This window comes from Oncorhynchus tshawytscha, linkage group LG19, assembly GCF_018296145.1.
Source record: "Oncorhynchus tshawytscha isolate Ot180627B linkage group LG19, Otsh_v2.0, whole genome shotgun sequence".
NCBI classification, from domain to species: Eukaryota; Metazoa; Chordata; class Actinopteri; order Salmoniformes; family Salmonidae; genus Oncorhynchus; species Oncorhynchus tshawytscha.
In genome coordinates, this window is record NC_056447.1 from 25,176,064 (window position 1) to 25,195,855 (window position 19,792).

The window sequence follows — 19,792 nt, forward strand, 5'->3', positions numbered from 1 at the left end:
AGTGCTTCACAACCCAGCAGTGTGCCACGCTGCACCTTTTCTTTTCTATGTCAGCTCAGCTTAGCCAGAGATACCATATATAATGACAAGATGGTCTCGTCTCTGCTCTAACAATGGGAGTCATTGTCCCAAAGGCGGGAAGGCAGGCGGTCTGCGTATTAAGCAGAATCGGTGTGTTCACGCATGGACAGATTTTGACGGGAGTGGACCCTCTCGTTTCGCCTCTTCCTCTCTGGCTTAGCTCAGTGAGTCAGTTTCCTCTGAAGCCAGATACAGGGAGTGACCCTTTCCTAGGCCATCAGGATGAGAACACACACAATACAATTTTATGGTCTTCATTTGTATAGTCCCTCACACATTTCCCTATAGAAATTAGTCATTGAAGCAAATCAGCTCCTACTAAAGCATGCTGGTTGCACACTCCCACGTCTTCACAAACAGTCTGCTCTCGACACTGTTCCAAAGCTTGTCATTTTGGCAGTACATTGTAGCTCGATTTCAATTCACATTTGGGACTGTCCTGGGGACATTCTATAGAACATTCCACAGTTACATTATTTATACCCAAGAAAAGGGAACCATCTCCATTGTGTTCAATAAACGGATTCTTTAGCTAGACTTTCTATTAGGAAATAGGCAAACTAAGGTTCATATTATTACGTGACCAAAGTACAGATATGAATGTAGCTGTTATTCAGGCTCACAAATAGATGTAAAACACAACGACGGCTGTGGAACAAAACCTTAAAGTCTGCATATTCAATGAGATCTACAGTGAGTGATTGTGTCAATACAGCCCAGTTCTATTGATTCTTCTGACAGCAGTAATTCAGTGGAGGCTCTGTGTCTTTGTTGTTCTCCTTTTATCACTGCCTCTGCATCAGAAAGCGCTAACAACAAAACACTGGCCTCTTCAGGTTACACCGGGAGGGAAGCTAGGGGTTGTTTAACCTACAACATGAACACAATCGCTTTTTCTGATATGAAGAGGAGACAGCTGGTTTAGAGGAAGAAGGTTTAAGTTATGATGCGTGTTCTATACTAAGATGATGGGCACTATGGTATACCACTGTTCATTTTGGCACTCTGTTTTAGATTTAGTCTTAGTCATTTTGACTAAAATATCACTGTCTTAGTCCCATTTTTGTCATTTTAGTAGTTATTTAGTCTAGTTATTGTCAAAATGATGAAAACAGTGGGCCATTTCAGTCAACTAAATCAAATTGTATTTTTAGTCATATTTTTGTTACATCACATTTGCATTGCCTCATTAACCTATAGTAAACATAAATCACTGACTTCCATGTGCACCAACATACATAGGCTGGTTCTATCAACATATTTTCCTGCATAACATCCGATCGCATAATTTTCCTCCCAACAACCAAATACAGATTAAAAATCACACCCCTGAGCAGGGCTCCAGCTTAACATTTCACCAGTGCCACCAACTTTTCCAGTGGCACCAGACCGTGACTTGGTAGCACCCCCAAAAAAAAGATTTGCGGAGTCACACAATAGAAAAACTGCTTTCTCATTCACTTTTTAAAGTATTTCACAGTGCTTTAGACTGTGTAATAGACTACTGAGATATTTTGTGAAGCAACCTAATCCAGTGATTGTCGTGAATTGTGAGTTAACAATAGGCTATTGTTGTTATATTTTACTGTTAAAAATAGGACTCCTGAAATGTCAGATTTTTTTTTGTTCAAAAGAGATGAATTTGCCTACATCTTTAAATAGATCGATATCATAGGCTAATTTTGGGGCTTATTCAACATGAGGAAGTGAAACCTCAAAACACATTAGCTAGCTCACTGACACAAAATATAATACCCACTGCTAGTAACCATGTATTAATCCAACAGCAAATATAATGTCCCTTTTTATTTTGCAGTTGTAGCCCTGCTACCCTATGCACACGCAATGGCCGATGTGCAATTGCGCATTTCGCGCGCTTCAGATCTGAAAGCTATATAAAATATCTCGGTTGTAAAAAATAGTTGCTTTTGAGCTCAAATGAACAGTATACCCACAGAAAGCAGAGAACAACAGTAGCTGTTTCCAAAGCTAGGTACAGTGCCTTCGGAAAGTATTTGGAACCCGCGACTTTCTCCACATGTCTTTATGTTACAGCCTTATTCTAAAATGGATTAAATATTATGTTTTCCTCAGCAATCTACACACAATACCCCATAAGGAAAGTCAAAACAGGTTTTTGGAAATCTTTGCAATTCTATTAAAAACCTAAAACCAAAATACCTTATTTACATAAGTATTCAGACCCTTTGCTATGAGACTCGAAATTGAGCGCAAGTGGATAATGTTTCCATTCATCATCCTTGAGATGTTTCTGCAACTGGATTAGAATCCACTTGTGGTAAATTCAATAGATTGGACATGATTTGGAAAGGCACAGACTTGTCTATATGAGGTCTAAGAAATTGTCCGTAGAGCTCCGATTGTGTTGAGGCACAGATCTGGGGAAGGGTACCAAAAAATATCTGCAGCATTGAAAGTCCTCAAGAACACAGTGGCCTCCATCACTCTTAAATAGAAGAAGTTTGGAACCACCAAGACTCTTCCTATAGTTGGCCGCCCAGCCAAACTGAGCAATCGGGGGAGAAGGGCCTTAGTCTTGGTAGGTGACCAAGATCCCGATGGTCACTGACAGAGCTCTAGAGTTCTTCTGTGGAGAGGGGGGGAACCTTCCAGAAGGACAACCATCTCTGCAGCACTCCACCAATCAGGCCTTTATGGTAGAGTGGCCGGATGGAAGCCACTCCTCAGTAAAAAACACATGACAGCCCGTTTGGAGTTTGCCAAAAGACACCTAAAGACTCTCAGACCTGAATGCCAAGCATCAAGTCTGGAGAAAACCTGGCACCATCCCTACAGTGAAGCATGGTGGTGGCAGCATCAAGCTGTGGGGATTCTTTCAGCGGCAGGGACTGGGAGACTAGCCAGGATCGAGGAAAAGATGAATGGAGCAAAGTACAGAGAGATCCTTGATGAAAACCTGCTCCAGAGTCCTCAGGCAGAAATTGCTGCCAAAGGTGCTTCAGCAAAGTACTAAATAAAAGGTCTGAATACTTATGTAAATGTCATATAAGTTTTTTTATTTTTCAAACTGTGCAAAAATTTATAAAAAAACTGTTCTTGCTTTGTTATTATGGGGTACTGTGTGTAGATTGATGAGGTGAAAAAACTATTTAATCAATTTTAGAATAAGGCTGTAATGTAACAAAATGTTGAAAAAGTCAAGGGGTCTGAATACTTTCCGAATGCACTGTATTTCCCGCCATTTGACTTTTTTCAATTGTATACAATCAGAAGCCTTTTTTCTCTCTCCCGGAGGGCACATACAGTGGCTCGCTCATCACAGCAGCAGGTCCCAGCAGAACAGACCCCAGCAAACAGGCCCAGGGGGTGGGCAGACTTTAATTACAGGAATCATGAGGTTTTTATAATGCACTTTACTGTTTGACCAAATCATGGTTGTAACCGACCAAAAAAATAGGACATTTTAAAACTTTGGAGTGAGGTGACCTTGTAATGAATGTTCAGCTCGCACACAATCAATTACAAATTTAACTCACACAGCCAAGTCAAAAGGGTCACAAAATGCCAGAAAATGGTCGCAGTCTGGAGCCCTGCTCCTTTGCATGCTGTAACTATATTGTAATCAAAGTAGTGGAATGATAGGTTGCAGAAAACAACTAACTTGCAGTAACTAGCAACTAACTAGCAGTAACTAGCAATCTGTTAGCCTACCAACGCTTATATATTCGGATGATGCTCTTTCAGATGTCTCTTGAGGTAGGTAGTATTTTTCCCCGTCAACTAGTGGGTGCTAACGCTGTCTTCTCTTGTGCTAATGTTGCATTCGGTCTTTGTTGAATCTACACGATAAGTAAAATGTCTCCAAACATTGCACCTTTTTCTAACGGGAGATTTTACCACCGGGAGAGTAGCCATGGCATGTCCCTTATTGGCATCAATGTTTTGTTGCCGCCAGATTGCAAATAACATCTCAATCTATTCAAAAACTCTTGTCCAGTCCATTTACTAGTCAGATTTTAGTCACAGAGATAATTTAGTCTTGTCTCGTTTTCATTAACCCTAATGAAACATTATGTTTATTTACACGGAATAAAAACATAAATGCAACATGTAAAGTGTTGGTCCCATGTTTCATGAACTGAAAAAAAAAGATCCCAAAAATGTTCCATATGCACCAACAAATGATTTCTCTCAGCATGATCATTACACAGATGCACCTTGTGCTGGGGACAATAAAAGGTCACTCTAAAATGTGCAGTTTTGTCACACAACAATGTGCAATTGGCATGCTGACTGCAGGAATGTCCACCAGAGCTGTTTCTAGAGAATGTAATAATAATTTCTCTACCATAAGCCGCTTCCAACGTTGTTTTAGAGAATTTGTCAGTACATCCAACCGGCCTCACAACCGCCGACCATGTATAACCACGCCAGCCCAGGACCTCCACATCTGGCTTCTTCACATGCGGGATTGTCTGATAAAACTGTGGGTTTACTCAACAGAAAGAATTGCTGCACAAACTGTCAGAAACCGTCTCATCGTCATCACCAGAGTCTTGACCTGACTGTAGTTCAGCGTCGTAACCAATGTGGGCAAATGCTCACCTTCGATGGCCACTGTCACGCTGGAGAAGTGTCCTCTTCACGGATGAATCCTGGTTTCATCTGTACCGGACAGATGGCAGACAGAGTGTATGGCATCGTGTGGGTGAGAAGTTTGCTGATGTCAACGTTGTGAACAGAGTGCCACATGGTGGCGGTGGGGTTATGGTATGGGCAGGCATACTCTACGGACAACAAATACAATTGCATTTTATCGATGGCAATTTGAATGCACAGAGATACTGTAATGAGATCTTGAGGCTCATTGTTGTGCCATTCATCTGCCGCCATCACCTCATGTCTCACAATGATAATGCACAGACCCATGTCACAAGGATCTGTACACAATTCCTGGAAGCTGTAAATGTCCCAGTTCTTCAATGGCCTGCATACTCACCAGACATGTCACCCAACGAGCATGTTTGGGATGCTCTGAATCTACGTGTATGACAGTGTGTTCCAGTTCCTGCCAATATCCAGCAACTTCGCACAGCCATTGAAGGGGAGTGGAATAACATTCCACAGGCAACAATCAACAGCTTGATCAACTCTATGCGAAGGAGATGTGTCACATTGCATGAGGCAAATTGACTGGGTATTGACTGGGTTTCTGATCCACGCCCCTATCTTTTTTTAAAGGCATCTGTGACAAACAGATGCATATCTGTATTCCCAGTCATGAAATCCATAGATTAGGGCCTAATTTATTTATTTAAGTTGACTGATTTCTTGACATGAACTGTAACTCATTAAAATCTTAGAAATTATTTCATGTTGCGTTTATGTTTTTGTTCAGAGTAGTCATAGCTTTTTCTGGGTCTATTTAGTCAGTTATCGTCTCCTCAATTGCCACTGAAAAATATTTTTCACTATTTTAACACTGTGGTATACTGTGGATGTTCTAGGATGACAAAACATTGTCAGAGTCGAGATTATTTCACAGAAAACAATAATGTTTTACGAGTTTTGTCAGAGTTTAGAGTGATTAAAAGTAGCTAGCTAACAGCTATTTCACATCTCGTCATTAAGCAAGTTAACAAAAGTGGAGCCGTTGCTATGGATACTCACACACACACGGAACGGAGGGGGCTGTGCGGGGGACAGATAGAGACTAGCAATTAATGTGTATACTAACTACGCGGGCCTTAAATTTGGCAGATGCAATTTGGGCCCCGGTATGGTAGGGCCTGAACATCATAGGCATGGGTAGGGCTTGGCCTAAATTTCATGCCCGTGCAGGGCTTTAGTGTATGCGTGTGTGAGAGGCTGGACCACAGACTGAGGTAAAGAGAACAATTGGGACTGCCTCACACAACAGAGACTGCTAATGAGCAGAACAGAGACCAGAGAACCATGGAGACTAATGCAGACAAATAGGCTGAGGAAATGCTTGACAAACATCTAAAACCTCTCCTACTGTTTTCACTATCAAACTCAGTCATATTTTGAAAGGAGAATAGCGGGATGAACATCACAGTCCAATCAAAGAGGAGGACACATAGTTCATGTGACCAATATAAGCAGAGTCATCAGACTGCTCTACCCTTCGAACTTCATCATGTCAGTTATCCAGGTCTAATACCAACTTCGATTCGTTTCCTTTTCCTTTCCTTTATCCAATCATTTAATAAACTGCTAATACATCCAAACTTGATTTACAAAGCCCCTTACAGCGCCTTGCAAAAGTATTCACCCCCTTGGTATTTTTCCTATTTTGTCGCATTACAACCTGTTATTTAAATGGCTTTTTATTTGGATTTCATGTAATGGACATACACAAAATAGTCCAAATTGGTGAAGGGAAATGAAAAAAATACTTGTTTTAAAAAATTCAAAAAAATAAAAAACAGAAAAGTGGTGTGTGCATATGTATTCCCCACCTTTGCTATGAAGCCCATAAATAAGATCTGGTGCAACCAATTACCTTCAGAAGTCACATAATTAGTTAAATAAAGTCCACCTGTGTGCAATCTAAGTGTCACATGATCTGTCACATGATCTCAGTATATATACACCTGTTCTGAAAGGCCCCAGAGTCTGCAACACCACTAATAAGCAAGGGGCACCACCAAGCAAGCGGTACTATGAAGACCAAGGAGCTCTCCAAACACGTCAGGGACAAAGTTGTGGAGAAGTACAGATCAAGGTTGGGCTATAAAAAATATCAGAAACTTTGAACATCATTAAATCCATTATTCAAAGATGGAAAGAATAGGGCACCACAACAAACCTGCAAAGAGAGGGCCGCCCACCAAACCTTACGGACCTGGCAAGGAGGGCATTAATCAGAGAGGCAACAAAGAGACCAAATATAACCCTGAAGGAGCTGCAAAGCTCCACAGCGGAGATTGGAAACCCTGAAGGAGCTGCAAAGCTCCACAGCAGAGATTGGAAACCCTGAAGGAGCTGCAAAGCTCCACAGCGGAGATTGGAAACCCTGAAGGAGCTGCAAAGCTCCACAGCAGAGATTGGAAACCCTGAAGGAGCTGCAAAGCTCCACAGCAGAGATTGGAAACCCTGAAGGAGCTGCAAAGCTCCACAGCAGAGATTGGAAACCCTGAAGGAGCTGAAAAGCTCCACAGCAGAGATTGGAAACCCTGAAGGAGCTGCAAAGCTCCACAGCAGAGATTGGAAACCCCGAAGGAGCTGCAAAGCTCCACAGCGGATTTGGAGTTTCTGTCCATAGGACCACTTTAAGCCATACACTCCATAGAGCTGGGCTTTACAGAAGAGTGGCCAGAAGAAAATAAGCAAACATGTTTGGTATTCACCAAAAGGCATGTGGGAGACTCCCCAAACATATGGAAGAAGGCACTCTGGTCAGATGAGACTAAAATTTTGCTTTTTGGCCATCAAGGAAAATGCTATGTCTGGCGCAAACCTAACACCTGCTGAAGCAACACTCGAGTGATTTAAGGGAAACATTTAAATGTCTTGGAATGGCCTAGTCAAAGCACAGACCTCAATCCAATTGAGAATCTGTGGTATGACTTCCAACTTGAAAGAGCTGGAGCAGTTTTGCCTTGAAGAACAGGCAAAAACCCCAGTGACTAGATGTGCCAAGCTTATAGAGACATACCCCAAGAGACATGCAGCTGTAATTGCTGCAAACGATGTCTCTACAAAGTATTGACTTTGGGGGGAGTGAATAGTTATGCATGCTCAAGTTTTCTGTTTTTTTTGTCTTATTTCTTGTTTGTTTCACAATAAAAAATATTTTGCATCTTCAAAGTGGTAGTAGGCATGTTGTGTAAATCAAATGATACAACCCATTTTAATTCTAGGTTGTAAGGCAACAAAATAGGAAAAATGCCAAGGGGGTGAATACTTTCACAAGCCACTGTATGTGCAAGTGATGAATCACGAAAGAAATCAAACCACACACATGCACGCAGTGTGGCACACACATCATCATGGCATGCTTACAAATACAAAATGCCACAGAGAGCCCTCGGCAGGGTTGGGGAGTAGCTGATTACACCAGGTTTCCATTCAACCATTTCATGCGGATTGGACAGGTAACTAGTAACTGTAACGGATTACATTTACCCAGCCCTGGCCCTAGTGGTCAGTTTACCACCTGGACCAACTCTGGACCCACTCTTCCCATACACATATAATACACCATCTTTATAAACAGATGGTCCAAACATTCCTCTCAGAGAGAACGAGGAGAAAGAGATGGAAGAGATAGAGATGCCTGTTCACCCATGGCCTACATCTCATCAACACACACACACACCCAACCCCCCCCTCGGTCTAATACACAGTGCACAATTTATTCCTCTGACCGTTCCTTGAAGTAGTGTGGCCTAAGCATTAGGTAAAAGAGTCCAGTCCAGTTGGAGTTAGTGTGACATGAGTTTAGTCACTTCCTCCTCACACTGCTAATGATGAGGCAGATGGGTATTGCTGCCTGGACAAAGGTCCAGTTAAGTAGCATAATCACATATCCTGAAAAACCTTTACTGCATGCACTCTGCTTGGCAAATATTAGCACCCACCCCCACCCTCGCTCTGACCCTCTCGATCTCTGTTCAAGTCTCTCTCTGACACACAGAAAACAAACAAACACAAAGAGAGACATGGTTTCACACCTTTTCGTGAATAGCGTGGTGTGAAAATCAAGCCCATGAACACTTAACACACTAGACGTTGTTCCTCTCAGGTCAGACAAACACACCGATTTATTCTCACACATGCCAACATTCCAAACATGCTTCCATTGCACCTGCAGCAACATATTATTCTGTATTGTAATCACTGCTGGCTAGCGATTTCACAGTCTTGCATTCTCATCCAATTAAATCCCTCATTAGCTGGGCTTTAAAACTAATGCTCCCCATTCCCCATTCATCTACGCTTCACTAACAAAAAAAGCTCAGGGTAGCTGTTCTGAAGGTCCATGCCATCTCACCAATTCCCTAATTATCCTCTGGACACGCCCCCTCTGCTGCCAACTCACCAAACCTGAACTCACTCTGATATTCATCATTCCTCTCCCTTCCCCAGCTATAAATGCAGTTTATCTCCATTTCCAGGTGTTCAGTGTTTTTGGTGGCCTACGTGCCCGAATGTGTAAGTAAGGAGCTGTCCATGTGTAAATAACATTGCATAATGCTGACTTCCTTGCCTGTATATATAGTGAAAGTACTGGGACAGTGACACATGTGTTGTTGTTTTGGCTCTGTACTCCAGCACTTTGGACATAAAATGATACTATGAGGATAACATGGAGACTGTCAGCTTTAATTTGAGGATATTTCCATCCATATTGGGTGAACCATTTAGAAATTACAGCACTTTTTGTACAAAAGTATTAGGTCATTCACTTGTGTATTCAAGTAGTAAAAGTGATTCGGTCCCATATTCCTGGCACGCAATGACTATGTCATGCTTGTTTGACTACAAACTTGTTGGATGCATTTGCTTTCTGTTTTGGTGGTTTCAGATTATTTAGTGCCCAATAGAAATGAATAGTAAGTAATGTAGTGTCTGTTTTCTTGTAAATAAGAATAGAACATGGTTCTAAACACTTCTACATTAATGTGGATGCTACCATGATTACAGATAGTCCTGAAAGAATTGTGAATGACTGAGAAAGTTAGATGCACAAATCCCCCAAAAAAGATGAATCCCTGTTATTGTAAGAGGTTAGGTTATCATGTCTTGGGGGTATGATATTTGTGCATCTGTCTTTCTCACTCATTATTCATGATTCATTCAGGTCTATCCGTAATCATGGTAGCATCCACATTCATGTAGACGTGCTTAGAAACATATTCTATTCTTACCTTCAAATTAAAGCAGACAGTTAACTTTAACCTCCTAGTCATTGTATCACTTCAAATCCAAAGTGCTGGAGTACAGAGCCAAAACAACAAATGTCACTGTCCCAATACTTTTGGTGCTCACTGTAAATATACATTGCCAATTAGACCACTTATATGCCTTAGAATACTTCCTTTGTCTGAATGTATGTGTACAAAACACCTCCCTGATGTTGAATTGTACCCTCTTTCCCCTCAGAACAGCCTCAATTAATCGGGGCATGGACACTACCATACCACGTTCAAAGCCACCTAAATATTTTGGCTTGCCCATTCACCCTCAATGGCACACATGCACAATCCATGTCTCAAGGCTTACAAATCCTTCTTAAACCTGTCTCCTCCGCTTCATCTACACTGACGTGGATTTAACAAGTGACATCAATAAGGGATCATAGCTTTCACCTGGTAAGTCTGTCATGGAAAGAGCAGGTGTTCCTAATGTTTTGTACACTCTGTGTGTAGAGATATATCTCTCTCGGTGACATCCTTTGTTCCTGTTATACACTATCATTATCCTATTAGTTATGGCACTTTGTTTTGAATAGCCTAATATGTTGTATCCCCCAGAACCACTACCTCATATCATAACTTGTATCACAAACTTACCTACTGGCCTTACAAGCCATCAAATCTTCCTCCTTGCACCTCTGTGTCCTTGTACTGTGCCTTGTTAATAAATACCCTGAAGGTAAGGAACTTGTCTGTCGGCCCTGCATTAAAGACCAAAATTGGCTAAAGAAAATTGTGATAAAGTATACCAGTTTCATTTAAGGACCAAAACATTGACAGCTGTGCCATACAGGTTGCAAAATAGAGGGGAGGAAAATTTCTATGTACTGATTCCATGGCATATGCTTTATGAACGGATACACAAAACAATGCCGAATTCAAAACTTGAGTTTTATTTATTGTTATACAAAATTGTTGAAATCTATAGAATGTGTGTGTGTGTGTGTGTGTGTATATATATCACACACAACTATGTGGACACCCCTTCAAATCAGTGGATATTTCAGCCACACCCGTTGCTGACAGGTGTATAAAATCGACCACACCGCCATGCAATCTCCATAGACAAACATTGGCAGTCTAATGGCTTTAGTGAAGAGCTCAGTTACTTTCAACGTGGCAACATTATAGGATACCACCTTTCCAACAAGTCAGTTTGTTAAATTTCTGCCCCGCTAGAGCTGTCCCGGTCAACTGTAAGTGCCGTTATTGAAGTCAATATATAGAAGCAACAACCGGCTCAGCCGTGAAGTGGTAGGTCACACAAGCTCACATAACGGGACCGCCAAGTACTGAAGCGTGTAAGCATGTGAAAATTCTGTCCTCTGTTGCAACACTCACTACCGCGTTCAAAACTGCCTCTGGAAGCAACGTCAGGAGAACACTACCTGCCCCAATGCATAGTGCCAACTGTAAAGTTTGGTGAAGGAAGAATAATGGTCTGGGGCTGTTTTTCCATGGTTCGGGCTAGGCCTCTTAATTCCAGTGAAGGGAAATCTTAACACTACAGCATACAATGACATTCTAGACGATTCTGTGCTTCCAACTTTATGGCAAAGGTTTGGGGAAGGCCCTTCCCTGTTTCACAATGACAATACCCCCGTGCATAAAGTGAGGTCCATACAGAAATGGTTTGTCGCGATCAGAACTGTTGCCAGAGAATTTAATGTTAATTTCTCTACCATAAGCCACCTCAGACATCGTTTTAGAGAATTTGGTAGCATGTCCAACCGGCGTCACAACCGTGTAACCATGCCAGCCCAGGACCCCACATCCGGCTTCTTCGCCTGCAGGATCTTCTGAGACAAGCCAACTGGACAGCTGATGAAATTGAGGAGTATTTATTTCTGTAATAAAGCACTTTTTGTGCGAAATAAGTTATTCTGATTGGCTGCGCCCTTGCATAGTCATGTGAAATCCATAGATTAGGGCCTAATGAATTTAATTAAATTGACCTATTTCCTAATGAACTGTAACTCAGAAATAGTTGAAATTATTGCATGTGTGCATATCTATCATCTATATCTCTATCTCATTACAAAAGTTTGTGAACACCTGCTTGTATAACATCTCATTCCAAAATCATGGGCATTAATATGAAGTTGGTCCCCCCTTTGCTGCTATAACAGCCTCGACTCTTAAACCCCCTCTACGCTCCGTTCTATTGATGAACAACATACAATCACTGGAGAACAAACTGAACAAGCTCCGTTCAAGACTATCCTATCAACGGGACCTGGAGAACTGTAATATTCTAAATTTCTAGGAGTCGTGGCCAAACAAGGACATGGATTTTTTTATGTACCGGCAGGATCGAACCGCAGCCTCGGGTAAGCTCAAGGGAGTGGTGTCTTTGTTAACACCTGGTGCACAATCCCTAATATTAAGACAGGTGAGCAGAACCTCAAGACTAACTTAGAATAAGCTAATCCGGACGTTTATAAGAAATCCTGCTAAGACATCTGACGAGCCATCAAACAGGCAAGGTGTCAATACAGGACTAAGATCGAATCCTATTACGCTGGTTCTGCCACTCGTCCGATTTGGCAGGGCTTGCAAACTATCACGGATTACAAAGGGAAACCCAGTCGTGAGCCTACCAGACAAGCTAAATGTCTTCTATGCTCGCTTCGAGACAAACAGCACAACCATGGATGAGAACCAGCTGTTCCGGATGACTGTGTGATCACGCTCTCCGTAACTAATGTGAGTAAGACCTTTAAACAGGTTAACATTCAGACGTGTACTCGGAGCATGAGCCAACCAGCTGACAAGCGTCTTCACTGACATTTTCAACCTCTCCCTGACCCAGTCTGTAATACCTACGTTTCAAGTAGACCACCCTAATCCCTGTGCCCAATAACACCAAGGTTACCTGTCTAAATGACTATTTCCCCTTAGCATCTGTTGCCATGAAATGCTTTGGAAGGCTGGTCATGGCTCACATCTACACTACACAATTATCCTAGACACCCTGGACCCACTCCAATTCATAATACCGCCCTAATTTATTTTTACCAATAGGTACTCACTTATGTTATCATGAAGTGCTTTGGGAGACTAGTCAACGATCATATCACCTCTACCTTACCTGACACCCTAGACCCACTATAATTTGCATACCGCCCCAATAGATCCACAGAAGATGCAATCTCTATTGCCCTACACACTGTCCTCTCCCACCTGGACAAGAGGAACACCTATGTGAGAATGCTGTTCATTGACTACACAGCTCAGTGTTCAACACCATAGTAACCTCCAAGCTATGGACCTTGGGACTGATCACCTCCCTTTACAACTGGATCCTGGGCTTCTTGACAGGCCGCCCCCAGGTGGTGAGAGTAGGCAACAACATAGCCGCCACACTGACTCTCAACACAGGGGGCCCCTCCTGTACTCCCTGTTCACCCACGACTGTGTGGCCGTGCACAATTTCCTTACCCATCATTAAGTTTGCTGACGAGACGACGTTGGTAGGCCTGATCATCGACGACAATGAGACAGCCTATAGAGAGAAGGTCAGAGACCTGGCAGAGTGAGACCAGCTGATCGTGGACCACAGAAAACATCAACATCAATGGCTGTACACTCTTAGGAAAAAATGGTTTCAAAAGGGTTATTTGGCTGTCCCCATAGGAGCACCGTTTTGGGTCCCATGTAGCACCCTCTGTTGAAAGGGTTCTACATGGAACCCAAAGGTTCTACCTGGAACCAAAAGGGTTCTTCAAAGGGTTATCCTATGGGGACAGCTGAAGAACCCTTTTAGGTTCTATATAGCACCTTTTTTGTAATAGTAGTAGAGCGGGGCGAGAGCATCAAGTTCCTCTGTATCCACATCACTAAGGATCTATCATGGTCCACACACAACAACACAGTTGTGAAGAGGGCACGACAACGCCTCTTCCCCCTTAGTAGGCTAGAAAAGATTTGTCCTGGGCCCTCAGATCCTCTATGTTCTACAGCTGCACCATTTGAGAGCATTTGACTGGCTGCATCACCGCTTGGAATGGCAACTGCTCGGCATCTGACTGCAAGGCGCTACAGAGTGTAGTGAGGCCCAGTACATCACTGGGGTTGTGCTCCCAGCCATCCAGGACCTAGATACCAGATGGTGTCAGAAGGTCCTAAAAATTGAGACTACAGCCACCCAAGTCATAAACTGTTCTGTCTGCTACTGCATGGCAAGTGGTACCGATACACTAAGTCTGGAACCAACAGGACCCTGAACAGCTTCTACTCCCAAGTCATAAGAGTGATAAATAGTTAGCCCGGGTTGCTATTTGGTTAACTATTTCACTATCTGCATTGACCCTTTTTGCACAAATCTTTTTGGCTCATCACATACGCTGCTGCTACTGTTTTATCTATCCTGTTGCCTAGTCACTTCATTCCTCGACCTCGTACCCCTGCACATATTATCGTTACTCAATGTTGGAAAGGGCCCGTAAGTAACCGTTTCACTGTTAGTCTACACCTGTTCTTTTACGAAGCATGTGACAAATATAATTGCATTTGGTTAGAGTAGTTAGGAAATTGCTTTTAAAACCTTCCCTTATCATTTTTCACTCACTTTTGCATCAAATGCAATTTGGTTTCTTCTTCATAATGAAATGATGTTGCACATGCCACCAATGTACCTATTTACAAAAAACACAATCTCAATCGAATCTACCAAGGTAACAGCTCCCTTAGCAACACAATGGTGATGCGTGGGTCAGCTGTTTGTTCACCCGCACCCGCCTGTAATTGCTAATAACACATCGGCAACCGCCCGACTATGTAATGAAGTGAGAATCTGAGGCCCGCACCCGACCCTAACCTGCAAATATAGAAAATACACTGTACGGTCAGATGGTGGAACCATTTTTTTGACAGGCCTTTATAGATGGGACTAAGTTTCTTCTTATTTCTGACGCTTTGTTTGTCAACTTGACTAGAATTAGATACATGCAGCTTTTCTTCTGTCATTACTTGTTGCTCTAGAAGACTAAATAAAACCTTGCTCACCAGAATGTCATAGATCGATAGAATGAATGCTTCATCTAGTTGACATCGGTAAAGTTTTTCTCTTTCATCTCTGCTTCTCTGTAGTCGTTTAGGGACCAGGGAGAAAATTAAATAACTCAACAAAAAGAAATGGGAAAAAATGTTCGGGTAAAATTTCCAATTTGACTGGTTTTAAGGAAATTATGAGCTGTTAAAATGACCCAACATGTTTTTGATAAGATTTCAGTTCAGCTTAGATCAATATTGTGTGATTTTTAAAATACTATCAGCTTTCAAGACGCTGAAAGAAATAAATAATATTTCTCCACTCCTGTTCCTGAGTCAATTTACATTTGGTCTATAATTTTACTGCAAGACATTCTTAGATCGGCAGGAGTTAATATTATATTAAGCTATTGTAGAGGTTATAGACCTACAGTCAGTGTCCAGACTTCAGTTGGGCTGCTATTCCATTGAACCCATCTGAACAGTACAGTTCCCATGATGTCCCCGTCTTGTGACTGTCGAATTTGTATAGCGCCTCACAATCATTACACATAACATAGCCGGCACCGCCATCATCCTCTTTTACCACTTAAATCTTTCCCAAAAATTAGACTACTGTTCTGGCCCTCCCTTCTATTTATTTTAATCTCTCCATATTACAGCTTTTCTCTAATACTTTTTCTGTCAACGTTCCCAAAATGATTTGGCAATTGGTGTGTATTTGGCATGCAACAGTTAGTGCGTAGCCTAAGCCCAAGCTTTAGGGCCTAACAGCAGATACAACTAATGAAAGAAAAAACTAAATGTAGCCTACAGATACGAATTCAACAAGAATTATACATTTTATGGATTTTTAATGCAATGCTTTCTCTTTATTCAACCCGCCCACCACCCACCCACCCTTCATCCACACAATATTGCATTACCCTAAACCTCCAGACCCGCTGAAATCACTACAACACGTCATTGAACATCCAGAGATGACCAAAGGTGTGAAATGCCACTCCGGGTTTTCCACCCTTGTCCAGAGAACTTGATCCCAATAACGGAAAGAGTCGAGAATGTCAGAAGGGAAACCATTGAGCACAAGCTGAGGGGCGCTGTCCACCACCGAAACCGGCTGAAATTATTCTGCAATAGGTACTTTGATTCATGTGGTAAAAAAGTTTAAACTGAAAAGGTTGTGGTAGCTATTAGATGTTATTTAATCACAGACAGGAATTACTCAGAAGGTGTCTGAAAATGGCAGTAGCCCTGCAATCAATTGAAAATGTGAGGCGTTTCTTTATCAAATATCTGACAACCAGTCGCATTCCTGTCCCTTTCTTTATTATAGGTTGCGTAAACCATAATCAAAACTACGAATGTGCCAATGCCAGTGTAGGCATACACCAGCCTATTCTAGACAAGATTAATATATATAAGTCTAGATGCTTCCCCACAGCAAACTGAGACCAAGACGCACACTATGCTGGTATACAGTTGAAATAATGACAGCCATTAAAACATTAATCTGACTTCTTAATTAGATGAATGTCTGAAATTGCTTAACGATTGGTTTGATTGATTAAAGGCATGTAATTCGGCAAAGAAAGGGTGTTGGCTTAGAGGCAGGCAAATAAAAATGGCCGTGATAAGTTCCCACCCAATTATTCGACCAGATATCCTACATGTGTGTAGGCTATTTGAGAACAATGTAATATCTTCATCAACTATATCGCATGGGGTTACTTCACAGAATCAACTAATTTGGCATTGACACCAACCAAACGTTCAAACCAGCAGATATAGCCCACAAAAGGTGTCCAGTTTTAAGGCTGTATTCTATACCCCGGTTACATATAGTAGCTATTACACGCTTATTTCTCTACACTTGATAAAGCAGCCCGCACACCGCGAGATCAAATAATGAGGGCCAGGGGGCATAAATGTGCGATTAAACATGCCACAAAGATTAATTGAGAGGGATTCTCGAAACTGGTCAGTGCGCGGTTTATTGTAGACAGACAAGCTCTCGGTGAAAGCCAAAGTGCATTAGCTGTAGGCAAAACAGGTTCCGATTTCAGCACCATTTTTGTGAACAGCTCATCGATATGTTCCCGTAACCGCAACGCTGTTGGTTTACGCCAATAAATTACACCGCCAGTAACTCTTCCCGCCAGTAAAGGTAATAATTACTTTAAAATATGGCGGACCAAATAAGCTTCTGTAGCCTATACTCTTCAATCACAAGCTATAGCCACTGTGTGTGTGTAGCCTCATGCGTAGCCTATCCATCACACACATTAAATGCAAAGAATTGCTAGACCGTGGCACTTACTTCATCTGTTTCACGATGGTACTTTTTCCTGACTCCCCAGCCCCTGGAGGGATGAAAAGAGACAAGGGGCTGTAAAGTACATAAATGCTGTAGTTTTCATTTATATTCCTATTCATAGTCAGATTAGCGTCTGGCTATGGAACCAGAAAGCGGGTGTGTGATTTTGACACTTCAGATTATGGACAAGAAGCCGAGGGCCACCCCTCCTCCTGAAGCATCTTACCAAGCAGGAGTAGTTTTACGTCTTTCGCGGCAGTGACTCCATCTTCTTTTAGGTTTTTCTCGATAGCCTTGCTCCTGTCCAAAGCCGCTCTCTCCTCGGCGCTCAGTGTACATCCCATGACTACACAACCTCTGATCTTCTTGATATCCAAAGTAACGGTTGGCGAGGACCAAAATATACCAGCAATTACTTTCCCTCTTTCTTCCTTATCCCTCTCTAGGCTGGCTGACTTGCTCTCGTTCCACTCTCTCGCGCTCTGTCAGCGACTAGTTAAAGCATTTAAAAAAATCCCCCACGATAACGTTTGACACTTGTTTGAAAAAAGCACTGGTCTTCGTATATTGCCCTCACACGGTCTGTTTTTTTCGGTGTTGTTGTGCTTGGTCCGCGGGCTGGGAAACTCTACTGGGCGGCGGCGACGGCTGCGAGCGCTCGCATCGTTTAGCTTGCTCAATGTGGGGAGCGCGCTTGGCTCCGCACTCAGACAATCTCGCTGACGTCAGGACCAATCAGCGCAGGAGACATGCTCGAGCCACGGTCCTGGTGGCAGAGTACCGTTTTGCACTGCCTGTTTGACCGTCTCAAGTCATTTTTATTTTATTTATTCTACAGGGGTTAACTTTTCGGACAGGGATTTCTTGTAACAGAGCAGGTAGCTTTCCAGTTGTGTCAGATTTCCTCTGATATGCAAAGGAAGCAAAACACATTGTCTGTCGGGGTTAGGTGTGATCTTATTAAATCATAATTGGCTTGTAATTAACTTATTATGCAAATAGCACACAGTTCATCTAATTATGGGTCGGCAGGTAGCCTAATGGTTCAGAGCATGTGGCCAGTAGCCAAAAGGTCACTGGTTCGAATCCCCTAGGCAAAAAGTCAATGTGCCCTTGCACAAGGCACTTAACTCTAATTGCTCATGTTAGTAGCCCTGGATAAGAGTGAGCATCTGTTAAATGAGTACATGTAAATGGCTGGAATACATCATTAGCATCTGATGAAACCCATATTTAGTTTTGAAACACCAGCAGGTATTTTTCATAGATTTTGAATTCATTCATGATTTATTTGTTGTGACAATTAAGTTATTTTACAAGACCATTGAATGTAGGTCAAATGAAATGTATTATTCAATACAATAGATTTAAATTCATTATTCAGCAGTGCACATGAGGCCAGTTACCTGGCTGTGCCATGTGCCATAACCAGCCTCTGAACACACACATTTGATTTGGTGACTTGTAACTTGCTATTTGGACAGTCAGTTTTCCAAAACAGATTTGAAAAACAAAACTGATTTGAACATTGAGGCCTGCAGTGTGAACAAGGCTTAAGAGCTTTGGACACCTGGATTGGACAATATTTGCCCATTTATTCTTAAAATTCTTCAAGCTCAGTCAAGTTGATCATTTTCAAGCCTGCCATAGATTTTCACGCCGATTTAAGTCAAAACTGTAAATAGGCACTCAGGAACGTTCAATGTCATCTTGGTAAGCAACTGCAGTGAATATTTGGCCTTGTATTTAAGGTAATTGTCCTGCTGAAAGGTGAATTTGTCTCCTAGTGTTTGTTGGAAAGCAGACTGAACCAAGTTTTCCTCTAGTTTGTCACCTGTGCTTAGCTCTATTCCATGTATATTTATCCTAAAAAAAACTCCCTAATCCTTGCCGATGACAAGCATACCCATAACATGATGCAGCCACCACTATGCTTGAAAATACAGTGCCTTCAGAAAGTATTCAGACCCGTTCACTTTTTCCAAATTTGTTTGCTTTACAGTCTTATTGTAAAATGGATTAAATACAAATATCCTCAGCAATCTACACACAAAACCCCTCAATGACAAAGCTAACAATAACAGTTTTTTAGAAACTTTAGCAAATGTATTACAATTTTTAAAAAGATACCTTATTTACATACGTATTCAGACCCTTTGCTATGAGACCAGAAATTGAGCTCAGGAGCATCCTGTTTCCATTGATCATCCTTGAGATGTTTCTACAACTTGATTGGAGTCCACCTGTGGTAAATTCAATTGATTGGACATAATTTGGAAAGGCACACAACCATATAAGGACCCAAAGTTGAATGTGCATGTCAGAGAAAAAGCCGAGCCATAAGGTCAAAGGAATTGTCCGTAGAGCTCAGAGACAGGATTGTGTCGAAAAATGTCTGCAGCATTGAAGTTACCCAAGAACATAATGGCCTCCGTCATTCTTAAATGGAAGAAGTTTAGGACCACCAAGACTCTTC

General features: G+C 42.0%; 1 protein-coding gene across 3 annotated transcripts in view; it reads right to left on the bottom strand.

Moving 5' to 3' along the window:
• Positions 1 to 17,997, bottom strand: part of gnao1a (guanine nucleotide binding protein (G protein), alpha activating activity polypeptide O, a) — a 126,983-nt gene extending 108,986 nt beyond the window's left edge. For all 3 annotated transcript variants that reach the window (XM_024379393.2, XM_024379394.2, XM_024379392.1), the window contains exons 1-2: positions 17,543 to 17,997; positions 17,320 to 17,362 (exon numbers count right to left, since the gene is read on the bottom strand). In XM_024379393.2, the coding sequence (XP_024235161.1) occupies positions 17,320 to 17,362; positions 17,543 to 17,660 (161 nt within the window). In that variant the 5' untranslated portion in view covers positions 17,661 to 17,997. The remainder of the gene's footprint in view (positions 1 to 17,319; positions 17,363 to 17,542) is intronic.
• Between the last annotated feature and the right edge of the window lie 1,795 nt (positions 17,998 to 19,792).